Source organism: Anolis sagrei, chromosome 6, assembly GCF_037176765.1.
Source record: "Anolis sagrei isolate rAnoSag1 chromosome 6, rAnoSag1.mat, whole genome shotgun sequence".
Classification (NCBI taxonomy): Eukaryota; Metazoa; Chordata; class Lepidosauria; order Squamata; family Dactyloidae; genus Anolis; species Anolis sagrei.
Genome location: NC_090026.1, coordinates 72,871,654 through 72,886,561, shown reverse-complemented (window position 1 = coordinate 72,886,561; position 14,908 = coordinate 72,871,654). Strand labels below are relative to the sequence as shown.

At 38.4% G+C, this 14,908-nt stretch overlaps 1 protein-coding gene across 1 annotated transcript in view; it reads left to right on the top strand.

Moving 5' to 3' along the window:
• Positions 1–14,908, top strand: part of ITGA9 (integrin subunit alpha 9) — a 313,194-nt gene that overhangs the window by 212,258 nt on the left and 86,028 nt on the right. Inside the window, exon 18 of the mRNA XM_067470189.1 lies at positions 2,257–2,407. Within this exon, the coding sequence (XP_067326290.1) occupies positions 2,257–2,407 (151 nt within the window). The remainder of the gene's footprint in view (positions 1–2,256; positions 2,408–14,908) is intronic.

Below are 14,908 nucleotides of genomic sequence, written 5' to 3'. Positions count from 1 at the left end.
GTTTCTCAGCCCAACAGGCGACTCAACGCGGTTTACAACAAGGATAAGAATCAATCAACGATATACAATTTAAAACCATAAAAGCATAATATACAATATTGACACAACAATAGACAACACAATGCATCTCATAACTAGAGTCGTGATCCAATCCGTCGTCCAAATTTCCATTCCTGTAATCATCACATTCATTGCACTGTTTAACCGAATGCCCGTTCAAACATCCAAGTTTTTAATCTTCTTCGGAACACCATTAGCGAGGGGGCTGATCTTACCTCCATAGGAAGGGCGTTCCACAGCCGGGGGGCCACCACAGAAAAGGCCCTGTCTCTCGTCCCCGCCAGCCGCACCTGTGAAGCAGGCGGGATAGAGAGCAGGGCCTCCCCAGAAGATCTTAGGGTCCTGGCGGGCTGATAGGCAGAGATACGTTCGGGTAGGTAACTTGGGCCAGAACCGTTTAGGACTTTATAGGCCAATGCCAGCACTTTGAATTGAGCCCGGTAGCAAATCGGCAGCCAGTGGAGCTGGTGAAGCAGAGGAGTTGTATGCTCCCTGCGCTCCGCTCCTGTTAGTATCATGGCTGCCGAGCGTTGGACTAGCTGGAGCTTCCGAGCCGCCTTCAAAGGCAACCCCACGTAGAGAGTGTTGCAGTAGTCTAGACGGGATGTAACCAGAGCATGGCAATCATATCTCCTCTCAGTCTTATCTTCTGTCAGCTAAACACACCCAGTTCTTTAAGCTGCTCTCACAGGGCATGGTCTTCAGACCTTTGATAATTTTAGTCACTTGTCTCTGGACACCTTCCAGCTTGTCAATAGCTCTCTTAAATTGTGGTGTCCTCTGTTCCAGGTGAGGTCTGATCAAACTAGAATAGAAGGCCACAGTTACTTTCTTTGATCTAGACACTATAATCCCATTGGCTTTTTAAGCTGCTGCATCTCACTGTTGGCTCATGTTCAGTTTGTTGTCCACTAAGACTCCAAGATCTTTTTCACATGGACTTCTGTATAGTCTAGACTTCTGTCCATTTCATTTTTTCTGCCTGAGTGAAGTATTTTACATTTCTTTTCATTGAAATTCGTTTTGTTAGTTTTGGGTCACCTCTCTAACCTGTTAAGGCCATTTTGAATTCTGATCCCTCCAATTTGGTGTCATCTGCAAACTTGATACGGATGTCATCTAAAACTTCATCTAAGTAATGAATAAAGATGGTGAACAGTACTGGGCCCAGTACAGAACCCTACAGCACCCCACCAGTCACTTCTATTCCAGGATGAAGGGGAATTCAGTCACTTAACCATATTCCAAGGACAAAAATTAAGACACCTCTCTCCCTTACAATATAGATTTGAATCTATGGTGCATGTGCCATTTGTTACCTGCAGGTAAGCAGGTACTTTTGCATGTGTACTTCCTCTCTTTGCATCTAAAATCCAATGATCCTTACAAGCCTCCACAATATACCCTTATGTAGGCCTGTGGGAGGAGGATGCTTATGGGAAAGAGAATTTAGTTGTGGAAGATTTGTGACAGATATAGAGAATCTGTTTTGCACAATGCATATGGAATTTGCCTCCTCAAGAAGAGATGATAGCTGCCCGTCTGACAACTTTATAAGAGGATTAGATGAAGTCAAGGAAAGTCGGGCCAGCAGAGTCTGAGTCATTATAGCTACATATCCTTTCCAGTAATGCAGACAATGTGTATGTGTACAATCAAATCACTAGTTGGCTTATGATTGGTTTCTTAAATCAGTTTGCTGGGGCACATGAATGGGAAGACATTGTTGTACTCTTGTCCTTGTGGGTTTCACATGGACAACTGGTTGGCTGCTGTGTGAACAAAATGCTAAACTAGATAGTCCTTTTATATGATTCAGCATGGCTCTTCTTACCACCACAAAGGCTTTTATTCATTGCTTATCTATCCAGCTCTCTTCTTTGAATGAAGTCCATGTGGCATACCTTGGGTTATCTCCATTTCCCCTCAGCTATTTTCAGCATATAAATAATGTCAGCATGTGCTACTGAAGTTGGAGGAGAATGGTCTTTGATTTGAAAAGTGATTGTAAGTAGCATGAACAAGTTAGATAGAAGATGAGCCAGGCACATCTTTCTTTTATTTCAACTTGTGTAATATAACAGAAGATCTGTTTTGGATCAGATTTTGTGAATGAGTCCTGAAGTTTCTCTGATGTCAATGAAAGAGAAGATGAGAAGTAGCAAAGTGCTAATTCATGATCATTTCTGTTGGCAGTGTTGATGGCAGGGCTCCTTATCTGGCTTTGGGAGCAGTGAAGAACATTTCTCTGAACATCTCCATCTCTAACATTGGGGACGATGCTTATGATACCAACATAGCTTTCAACTTCTCCAGGGAGCTCTTCTTCATCAAAATGTGGCAAAAGGTAGGCACAGCCAGCTTCTTTGAAGCAAGACATATTTTTGTAAATCTCAAGGGTTGAAGTAAATCGAATTAGTGGAATTTTAATCACTTTCATGTGTTACTAGGTATAACTAAGTGGGCTTGATCCTCCTGTTTAGATTGAAGTTGTTATGAACAGAAAGTTTAGATTAAGGAGCCTCTATTATAGGAAGGATCTCTTCAGATATAATTTGGTACATATATAGGCCATCTTGTCACACAAAGCTTGTAAATTATTCACTGAAAGCATATGTGTGTGTGTGTATATATATATAGTGTGTGTACATATACACCCTAATGGCCTAATGCATTATTTTCAACATTTGAAGTTATTTTGATATTGAATTGCAATTGCCATAAGTAAGAATTACATTTCTTGTTTATTTTAATAACGACTGGCTGTCCATTTTAAATTATCTTTTGTTGAATGATTTAATGGAGTAATTAATAAATTAATTAATTGTATCAATTTTCCTTAAAATTTTAATAATTTTATATTCTATTTTCTGCTACCACTAATGTTCACAGGCTCTGTTCTCTCCTTTGCCAAATGCAGCAATTACAGGAAGATTCCATTTGTACCCTTATAAAGTATATGATGGGAATGAAGGTTTTTATATTCTGCATTGGAAATGCTGCTTGCTATTGTTTATATATGTGGAATGTAGTCAGTATTGGGGTGGGTTTGTCCCCCAGCTATCATATCCACTTAGCATGTGGAAGGTTTTTTGACAACAACAACAACAGTGTTATGTCTCTGCTTGTAGTCTGTCTGCTCAATCTTCTTGCAGCAGCTGAGGATGTGATCTATTATTTAATTATATGTCTTACCTGCCTCTCCTCATGTTTTGCACGAATGTTTCATGTGAGCATGGAACAAGAGTAGTATCTGTATGCATATAGGTAGGTCTATGTTTCTGTGCAGAAGTAGCATTTGGGATGATGCAAAAGAGGCAAGCATTTGGTTGGTATTTATAGGAATCAGGATGGTCCTGAGCGGCGGGAGACAATTGCAGACATTTCGTGGACAACTGCTAATTTAATATCAGACTCTATTGCTGATTCCAGCTTAGATTGTGGCCAAGAACAACAGCTTTTGAGAACGGACAATTTTGTGGTGGAAATCGCTGATTTGATGATCAATAGAGGTAGATGGACCTCAAAGAGGGCAGTCCGTAAATCTCTGGCAGAACTATTATCAAAGAGACCATCAGATTTCAGAGTGAAGGCCATAACTTGGTTACGTAGAGACTATCAATCGTATGATCGCTCTACTTGTTTTCTAATTACACCAGAAGACAATTCATGGCCTGGTGAGCTACTAGCGATTAGATCACGCTTAAAAAAGTGGGGCATTACCATCAGGAAGGTGTTTGTGGACCCTTGTGTTCGCCCCCTTGTGGAACCATCGCACCATGTACCATCTGGTTCCAATGATAAATCCACAATAGGATTATTATTATTATTATTATTATTATTATTATTATTATTATTATTTAAAATGACATTAAGATTGCCATGTACTCAAAATGAAATGACATGAAATCATGGAGGAAAAGTGTATAGATCAGTTTTATATCTGGGTGGGTAACTGTGGACCTCCAGATGTTTTCCACCTGTAGATCCTATCACAGGTAACATGACCAATAGTGAGGAGTTAAGGAATTTGCAGTTCACAAATGTCTAATGTGCCATAATTACTCATATCTGTCTTAGAACTTTTCTGTATATTGCTTACATTATGAGGCAAAGAACTGAGCTGTCCTTGTTGAATCTTCAGGGACTTTCTTATGACATCCAAGTACCGAGGAATGCTGATGGTGCTTGCCTTTATGTCACTCTGAGAGGGGAAAAGGAGTTGCTGTCTGGCAGGCTTTTATCTCTCCTCTTATCTCTCTCAGACAGTAAACTTCTCTGCTTCTCACTTTGTCGGGGAGATTAGCTGAATGGCGTAACTAGAGATGAAAGTCTGGTGGGTAGCGATTCCCCTTCTCCTCTCAGGGTGACATCATGACAACCCTGTAGCTTTCCTCATTTCCTGAGAATTCGGATGGCTTCCCATGAGCTGTCCAAATCTCCTGCCTTTCACACAGTAGATGAGCGTGTGCTTTAGATCTGTAATTTCCCCCCTTTAGAAGTTTTGGCTGGTCTACATAACCACATATCTAAAGATGGTCAGGACTGTCTGTCTGGATAAAATAAAAATAGAATTATCTTAATTGGCCTTATGAGAATAATGATAAAATGTTCTCAATGGAAAAAAAACCCTCATTTCAGTAAAGGACTTATTTAACAACTCAAGAGGAAAAGCCTGTTTTTCTTGTATTGCCACCTGAAATGCATGTTCAGCAGAGGGAAAGACTCAGAATGAGGACCACCCTGGCAGTCCGGTTTATAATCTCCCTCGAATAGCTTTCTTGATATATAGTAACCCACCATCCAATTTGGTTTGTTTTTTTCGTTTGCCTGCTAAGCTCTGCTTAGTAGATTAAATGTAATAGGCTTTCATCAGCGACAAGAAGTAAGGACAATAACTGACTCTTTGTTCCAAGTGACTTATGTAAACTCCTGGAAAAGTATGCTGGGTATATAGACACTAAACATCTCATATTATTATTTAAAGAAAAAATATATGCCCCAGCTCAGTAATTATTAGAGTGGCATTTACTTTCCATGCAAGTGTTATTGTTGCTGGCTCTCATTTCCTTTAGACTCTGAAATTTCATGAGCCGTGTTAATGACATTTCTTGGCAGGAGCCTTGTTCCTCTTCACTGGGGTGAGAAAGGGCACACTGACTGATATTTGAAAGGCTTCATTTTTGAACTGTTTCATTTTCCCCTCAGTTTGCAACTGGTCAGCAAGAGTGCCATGCTTCCAGGCGAAAAGGGTGTTTTGCATAGCTATAAGACAACAAAACATTTGCTTGCTTCTCCAAAAAAAATTTCATCCTTCTTTCTTGGCAAAAACCTGGTTTTTTTCTCAAAAATCAAATTTATCATTCCTTTACGAGGACTCTATTGGCCCATATTGACAAACACACACATTTACTTTTCAACAATGCCACACAAAAAGATCTGTATCATAGATGTGCACCAGACATGTTGCACATTATCTACTTTGTATTTATTTTCAGTTCAAGAATGGAAAACAGAATATTGGTGGATAACAACATAGTTTTAGATCTGACCTTAAAATCTATATAAATAAAAATGTAATGTTCGTTTGTGGGATTAACATAACTCAAAAACCATTGGATTAATTGACACCAAATTTGAACACAATATGTGTATCAGGCCAACAAGTGACCGTCACTCATAAAAACACTGAAAAAACACAGTGGAAGAGATTTGAAAAGCCAAAAAATAAAAAATACATTACAACACATGCACAAAACCACATATATACACATATACACACATATATACGTACAAAAACCACATATACACAGACTGGGCCACAGCAACATGTGGCAGGGGATGGCTAGTGTGGTATAGAAACCAAGAACTGGGACGCTTTGGCCCTTGAACATTGTAACTTGAAGTCAGCTGCTACCAACAGTGCTATGAATTTTGAGGCATTAATACAGGATCAAAGGAAGAAATGTGCCAAGAGAAGGCGTATCAGGCAAATTCATGTTGTGATCACATTCCTTCTGGAAATCTATGTCTTCAATTTGGAAGACCATATGGATCCAGGATAAGTCTTCAAAATCACTTGCAGAGCCACTACCAAGACTCTACCTCTGGAAGACTATTGTACTCTGCACAAGTGATCACCCATGATGATGATTCGAGTAGTTATTTTAGAAATAGTCAATGTTGTAGTAGCAGCATTGTTTTACAGAAATCTTTACATCAAACCTAGGCTACATCTACGCTGCCATGTCATGCAGTTTCAGAATGAAGATTAACTGCATTGAACTGGATTATATGCCAGTGCAGATCCAGACTTTCAGTGTTCTTCTCAATATTGTTGCGAATCCATGACGTGCAGTGTTGAGACATTGGCACTTAGGTGAAATAAATAATAATGTACTCTTAAGTTTAGCTAAAGTATTTGCAGTATCTGGTAGAAGATAGGAATGGATTTTCCCTGTGACAGTATATTGTTTCAGCTGTCCTGTGCCATTGTGTAACATATTTAAGTTGTTCTTGATTTTGAATGGGAGATAAACATCCACTAGTTTTACAAATGATATACTTTTGATGAAGACAGATTGTGGAAGACCCATTGTATTGAAGTGGATCAACAGGTTTGCAAACTTTTTGGGTATATAGTTGTGGGAACTATTTTAATAAGTATCCCCCATTTCAAAATCTTACTAATACAGTGCCGTTTTTTGTCAGTCTCTATGTCAGAATATGTAATAGGAATCTTAGTGGATGTCAGTGAACAATACCTTGGAGAGGCACTTTTTGAAAATATTCATGTAAATAAAAAGGTATATAATAATTACCCATTTCAAAATAAAGAATCATTTCATTGTATTGATTGAATTATTTTGAAATCCAGTCATGTAGGACTAGTTTCACTGAATCTAATAGATGTATTGCAGCCAAAGTACAGTAGATAGTTTATCAAGGATCTACAGATTTTTAGGCTTACATATAGTGGTTTAATGAATGTTGCAAAGTTTGAACAAAGAATTTGGAACATAGAATGTCAATACAATAAGTCTGGTTATCAGATATCACAATTTTATCTATGCATTTGCAGATCATTAGACTAACTTGACATTGCCCAAATTCAGAAAAGCTTTCAGTGTTATCCTCATGTAATGTCCTACCCATGACAAAATATTTAATTGGGTTCCATGTAAGGAACGCTTCTGCCCTTACTGCAGAAACTGAAATTGTTGATATGTCCTACTATACTGTCAATTCTATTGTTATAGTAGTAATTTTGTACAAATTCCAGGATTAATAAGTGATTCCTGGATTTGAGAGAAAGTGATTTTGTGCAGCCATTGGTGCTTCCCATAGTGCTTTAGAAACTTGGTGACATTTATGTATTACTCTACTGTGTCATTCAAATACATCATGTGTTTTAATATGCTGGTCTTCAGCCTTTTAAAAAATCAAAGTAATGAAGTACTTTGACATTCAGACCATGATCAGTTGAGTCAATATGTTAACTGTTCCTCTAAAATTGTTTTTGATATTGGGAATGCAGTGACCAATGCATAATCTATTGGAGTACATTGCTACTGAAAGTTACAGGGCTATGTTTGGTCATTATGGGAGAAAGTAAACTTTGAAATCAGTGATTTACCTCCAAATTGGGAAACCAGACTCCTTTGAAGTAAGGCCTTGCTTCTCTCAATTAAACAGCCTAATGCCCCCTCTGTAAGTCATTAACAGCAGTCAACCTTTAATGGCCTGGTTCCTTCCTCCTTTTTTGAAAGAGCAGAAGGCAGTGACCTCTGGGCTTGTTTTTTTTTTTTTTGTAATGGAACCGAGACATATGTTGACTTTTTCTAGAAAGGTACCGACTCTTTCACACTAGAGAATATTTTTGTTTTAAAGCATAGCTGCTCAAATGGTACTAAAATTTAAATGGTACCCTGATGTAAAATCCAGAGTGAATGAATTTGAAAATAGCCTGGGTGGAAAACTTGTTTTCTTAAGACTATATTTCTGTTCTTGGCATTTGGAATTTAGATTTCCAGGTTGACCATTCCTTATCTGGAATTCCAAAATTGAAAATACTCCAAAAATCTCAAGTAGTCCACATGGGTGGCAGTGATAGTGACACCTTTGCTTGCTGACGGTTCAATGTACACAAACTTTGTTTTATGCACAAAATTATTTAAAATATTATATAAAATGACTCTCAGGATATGTTTATAAGGTGTACATAAGTCATAATTGAATTTCATGTTTAACACTGAAAGCATTTCTCATTGACTACAAGTGTTCCAAAATTCTAAAAATCCAAAATACATCTGGCCTCATTTCAGATGTTTATATTTTTATAGTATAATTCCCATATTGAAATTGCCTTGCTGAACTTGGATTTGACAGACATCTGGTTTGCTGTCCTGAGTAAAGGCAAAATATTTAGTTGTGCCTCCAAACCTAGAAAGATTAAGCAACAAAATATTATATTTTTTCCTAGTGTTGAAATATCCATTATTCCTCATCAGTGGCTATACAAGTTAGGGCTGATTGAACTTGTGGCCCAAAAATATTGCAAAGTGAATAGTAGCTGTTCAGATAAAATCTTCAACTCTCATACTGTCTCATATTAATTATCTATAGCCTCTTAAATACTGAAAGAGTCAATGCAAAATGTTAGAAACTCACCTCATCACACAAATCAAGAACTGGATTGTCCAGAATTTGTTGTCAGGAACCATCAAAAGTAAGATGACATTGGTTCTGATATTTTTAATGTTTGGAAATAGCTAGGGATGAGTGTTTGTTTCCTGTCTGTGGCTGTGGAATGATCACAGTGGCACCAAGTCACATTATTTAGCTACTTCTGATTCTCCCCCATATCCTAGCAACAGCCAATTTCTTGTTATTTTTCTCACCCTGTTAGCAGAGAGGTGTGCATATCAGGAGGTACCACAATTAAGAGATACCACAATTAAGGATCAAAACCAGTAGCTAAAGTAAGAAAAAGCTTTATTTAAGAGAACTACATAGCAGATAGGAAACAGACAAGGGTCCTTCCTTTAACTAGGCTAAGCTCATTCTTTGGGAACAAAGGAAAACGAAAATTCCAGGAAGGGGATAGGAAAATTGAGAAGAGGTAGGATCCTAAGAGTATCAGTCTAAACATCAAAGATGGGAGCAAGGCAGATGGAGAGAGAGGATCAGTCAAGGGATGAGCTTCGCTACAAACTTTCAAAACCTTATCTACCAATCTATCCATTTTCCATCATGAGGTCTATTTCCTTACGGAGAGCATTGTTGAATTCAAACAATCCCCTTCTTCAGTGATGCTCATATAAATCCACAAGGTCCATCATCTTCAATTTTTCTCTGGGCAATGGCTTTGTAAGAATATCAGCAATGCTTTTTCTTTTCTTTTGGGCAATATTCCAATTTAACGAATCATTGATAGTATGCATGCTTTATGAGGTGGTACTTTGTGTCGACATTTCCAAGTATTGCATCCTATGTTGGGATTGAGGGAGATGTAGGGCCTGAACTGTTGATGGCACTATCGCAAATGTCTTGTCTGGTTATATGAGGAATATATTCCTGCTTGTTTTCTTGAATGTGAATTCTTTTTTCTTCTTTTAATTTCTCAGACTCTCAGACCCCAGCAAACTCCCAAGGGGAAAAAAAGGAATGTTCTCCCAAAGGGAAAAAAATGAAATGTTCTCTGGGAAACTTTATGTGCTTTTAGAAATTAGCCAGGGTGCTACTGTTACTTTGTTCTTCCCTGCTGAAATGTTTTCCCCTTCGAAACATTCTTAAAGAGGATCAAGCTCACTTCATATTGTGCACATTTGCTGTTGTTTCCCTTCCAAGACATTTCCAACTAATGGAGACCCTAAAGGGAACCTATTATGGGGTTTCATGGCAAGATTTATTCAGAGTAGGGTTGACTTTGCTTTCCTCTAAGGCTGAGAAAGGGTAACTTGTCGAAGGTCCTCCAATGTGTTTCCACGGCTGAGCAAGGATTTAAACTCTGGTCTTCAGAGTCGCAATCTAATACGCAAACCACTACAGCTTGCTGGCTGTCATTGAACTTATATTTGTGTTGAACTCTTTTGTGGGTTATCTAGTTTTAGTTCTCCCTTTTTATACCTCCGTCCCAGTTGTTCTTGGTGTTTTCCCTTATCAAGACCTGCTCCATGGATCTCTTTTCCACACCCTCTGAGCTTCCACATTGTTCTCTATTAGCGAAATTCTCTGTGTAGATTGCTTGACTGAGCTGATCTTGCCTCCATGAGCAACTTAGGACTGTATGAGTAGAGTGGAAAACTGCATTCACAGGCACATTCTCTCTCTTTATCCCCCCCTCTCTTTCTCTGTGGTAAAGGACATGACTGTCTTTCGACATATCATATGTAAGGAGACAGGTGGCATGCTTCCATTTAGAGGTTCTGCCAAATCCAACAAGACAGCATCAGGGCCAAAATTCTTGAGCTTCAAGAGGAGAGAAATCTATCTAGATTTATCATTATAATGTATGTGACTGATCTCATTACAAGGTTATGTCTAGAAGAAGATTTCTCTCTTCTTGATGCTCAAGATCCCCCCCCCCCCCCTTGAATGACAGACAGCTTGTTGTGTTTGGCAGAATCTTTAAACAGATTCAGGAAGCGCCTTTTCTGCATTGGAAATTAGTCTCGCTGCTCTGTTGTGCTGATTTTTCAGTACAACTTTTCATGTATTCTTGCATGAATGTTATGTTGTAGGAGTAATGAACCTTTGGCCTTTCAGATATTTTGAGTGGCAACTCTTATTGGTCTTAGCCAGAATAGCCAATGGGAAATTGATGCAGAAATTGTAATCCAAAACTTTTGAAGGGGCCAAAGAGTCCCTTTCCCATGTTGGTGTTTGTAGTTGTTTGACATCACATTGGACTTTTAGCACAAGCACTTCATACTTAAATTAGCAGAAAAAAAAGAATGCAAATGTTCTTTTAAAAATATATTTTCCATATAATTTTTATTGCAAATATATGAGCAATGGGGAAGGGTACAAGAGTGTTGTTGTTGTTGTTGTTTTAAAAAATTGATTGTTGACACACTAATGAAAAATGTGGGCAAAGTGATCCTGGAATCAGTGTGGGATGTTTTGGTGATTGGAATAAAAGTTGATATACTTTTGTGGGTATGCAGTTCTAGAGTGGTTTAGACTGTCAATTACTTTTTATGTCAGCAACCATCATATAACGTTCTCAAGACTGGACTTTTTGATTAAGCAAAATGTTTCTTAGAACAAAATATTCTGAGAAAGTGCTACAAACACCTTTGGAAACTGGAGCAGTGGTGGATTTCCACACTGACCTCTCCACAAGTGTCATGTCTTCAGGATGTGTGACTACAGCAATGACACTATTGAGAACTGAGAATTTGGCTTCTCTCATCCTCTTGATTTCCCAATGCACAAACTCACTTAGCCTTGGCGGGGAGAGTGGGGTTAGTTCAGAAGAGAAGTGAAACCCTCTCAGGCAGCACTTTCAACCTGATGCACAACCTAAGCACTTAGCCATCTTCTGGGAGTGCACTTGTGGGATCAGTTCATCTTCTTCACCTTTTGTATGCAGAAACATATTATTTTAGAAGTTGCTGGTGCTCTGAAATCAGATGTCATGCAATTGTGGAAATTACTGATTGTGAGTTTTCCTTTCTATATGAGACAGGGAGGAGTAGAGCCAGCTGAACCCAATTTAAGAATTCTGCTATCTTTTGGAAGCACAAACTGTGTAAAAGTCAGCTTTGCAATCTATTTATTGCACTTACTGTGTTAACAAATAGTACCCTTGCTATTATTTCTTATGGGAGAGGAATGTGAGCTTTGCTCTTAGCATGCTTCTAGACAGCTCCTAAATGCAGGTTTTAAAACTAGAGCAGATAATCCTGACAGCAGGTCCACACACAGACTTGTCAGTCCCAGGATATGCTCCCTTGCTATCCTCACACCTTCCTTTGAAGCAGATCAAGGTGGAGGATAGATGGGGGACATCTGGCTGATTTTTTAAAAAAAAAACTCTGAGATGCGCTGGACCTCAGATGCGCACATGTGGAGTTCCCAATGTAAACACAACCAGACTGTTAATTCAAGCTCTGTTTAATATTATAAACATCTAAATAAAGGAATAGTTGCAGAAAGTTCTAATTGCTTTCCAATTCTGCTTCCCTTTAGCCACCTGTGTGTCCATAGTTCCATTTCTTGGCAGCCCGATCAGGTGTTTCAGGCTTTTACAATGTGCACATGCACTGGAGCAGCCCACACAGGAGTAAGAGAAGGGAAGGGAAGGGGAGAAGGATGACTGTAAGGATATATATTCATGCGAAGGTGCACATTTTTTCAGTGGAATTGGTTTTAATCAAACCTTTTTAACACATGCTTTTCAGCTGTTAGCCTGATTCCGTTCACACTTTTACTAAACGTTATTCAGCCACCTTCCCTTTTATGCTGGTTAGGCATGTGTAGAAAAGCTCTTAGCCTCCTGTTTGGAATTCAAGTCAGATCACACATTAAAATGAGTACAATATCATTAAAACATACAAGAAGTCAACATTAAAATATACTTCTATTGTAAATTTAACCATGTTAAATTTACAACAGATATAGTTGAGGGCTTTATGTATAGCAGAATTGGATGGTAGCCTGAGCTGTGCCTCTACTTAACAAGGTGGACCATAACATTTACAAATGATCCACAGCAACCCAGATCCACCATCATTAAATAAATGTGGTTGGTAGACAAAAAGCCACAGCAAGGAAAATGATTTTAGCCAAGCCCTGTGCTTTGGTTTTCTGTTCAGAGGGAATTTTTATTGGAGAGATGTTTCCAAAACATGTTTATCCATTGAAGTCTAGTCTATTCTAGTGTCCCATCCTGGTGCATGTATGACTCTCCCGTTTGTTTGTTTTTTTCCAAGTGCAGCTCCTGTCATCTCTCACCACTGGATATGCTGACTAGGGCCTATGCCCAGCATTGTCTGGATGACTACACATTTCCCATCTCTGCCCCTGAGTGTTGGTACTAAGATAGATTATTTTAACAAAATAGAACATGCACAAGACTGAACTTCTGGTTACTTCATCAGCCCATTTGTGGTTGTTCCAGAGTCCTTCTTTTTCAAATTAGATATGCTACTGTGTAATTTATGGCATGTCTGTTATGTACTCAACAGGCTTGATTTCCTGTTTTATGTGTTTGCAGTCCATTTGGTCAGGCATTTACATATTATGAGAGATTTTAAGGGATTTTTCTACAACAGATTCAAAGGGGTTATTAAGAAAGTTTATGGCACTCCTATGGAAAAGATATGCAAGCTAAATGCTTTATGTAGTTAGTTTTATTTTGCTTGAATTTTATTTTTGAGGAGTCTTTTCTACGTAAGCTTCCTAGTATGAGTTCACAAAATGCTGTCAGAAACGGAGAGGTGGCTTTCTAGAACACACGCACACAAAACTTGATATTTCTGTGTGTAGACTCATTTTGCAAATAGCAGCAGACTTGCTTCTATAGACATTATGAAGGAAATAAGATAATGCTAACCTCTGCAAGGCCTGCAGCCTTATTCATCTCTGCCTATAATTAGTGGTTGCGCCTAAAATATAGCTCATTAATGGTCCATCTGCAGCATTTAGGATTCTATGGACCGATTCTTGGTATTTTCTTGTTTCCCCCCTGGGGAGACTGCTGTATAATGATATACAGATTCATATATAGAATAAATCCAGCTGCTTATGATTTATTTGACCTCGTGACATCAGAGAAGACTGTTTTGTTTCTACTGTATTTACTGTAGCTGGTTGCAGATATCCTGGTTTTAAAAGATTAGGTTGACATTGAAGGAGCAAGGAAAAGAAAGTCATTTATGTTCAAATCATCAGTTTGACAGTATCCTTTTCCATCATCTTAACAGCCCTGCATTAGTCCTTTAAATATTTGTTTGTCTGTTTAGATCACTTATGAAATGAAGTTCAGAAAGATTGTTGTGCTTTTTATCTATAGTCCAGAAACATTGTGACTTTAAAGTTCCAGGTTTAGCGCTGACCTGCAGACCTGGATTAGGCAAAATCAAAGAAAAGGTTCAACTTTCAGTATTATCAGTATTATTTGAGATTTTCCAGAGGTTGTGGTTAACCCTCGACATTTGGAAACTGACCTTCTCTTCATTACAGTCAGGATCAGCTTGCAAATGACACAAGTAGAGGCAATTCCAAATGGCTTGTCTAAGGACCTTATCCCACAAGACATCCTAATTTTAACAGTTTCAATTCATTTAGGTCAGGGGTCCTCAAACTAAGGTCTGGGGGCCAAATACGGCCCTCCAAGGTTATTTACCCGGCCCTTGCTCAGGTCAACCTAAGTCTGAAATGCCTTGAAAGCACACAGCATCAACAACAAAACTCCTATCTCATAATCCAAAAGCAGGCCCACACTTCCCATTGAAATACTGTGAAAAGTTTATATTTATTAAAATTGTTCTTCATTTTAATTATTGTATTTTTTTAAGTGTTTTTTGCACTACAAATAAGATATGTGCAGTGTGCATAGGAATTCATTCATTTTTTTTCCAAATTATAATCCGGCCTTCCAACAGTTTGCGGGACTGTGACCTGGCCCTCTGTTTAAAAAGTTTGAGGACCCCTGATTTAGATAATGTAACATGACAGATCCCATCCCACAATGTAGGGGACTTCCTGTCCGCACCTGTCAAGCTCCATAATGTAAATGTTTAAAACAGTCTCAAAAAAGGGAGGGGGAAGAAGATTCTCTGAAATCATCTCAAGTGCTCGGGATGCATGATGTCCTATTTCTAAAGTATCAAAAACATGT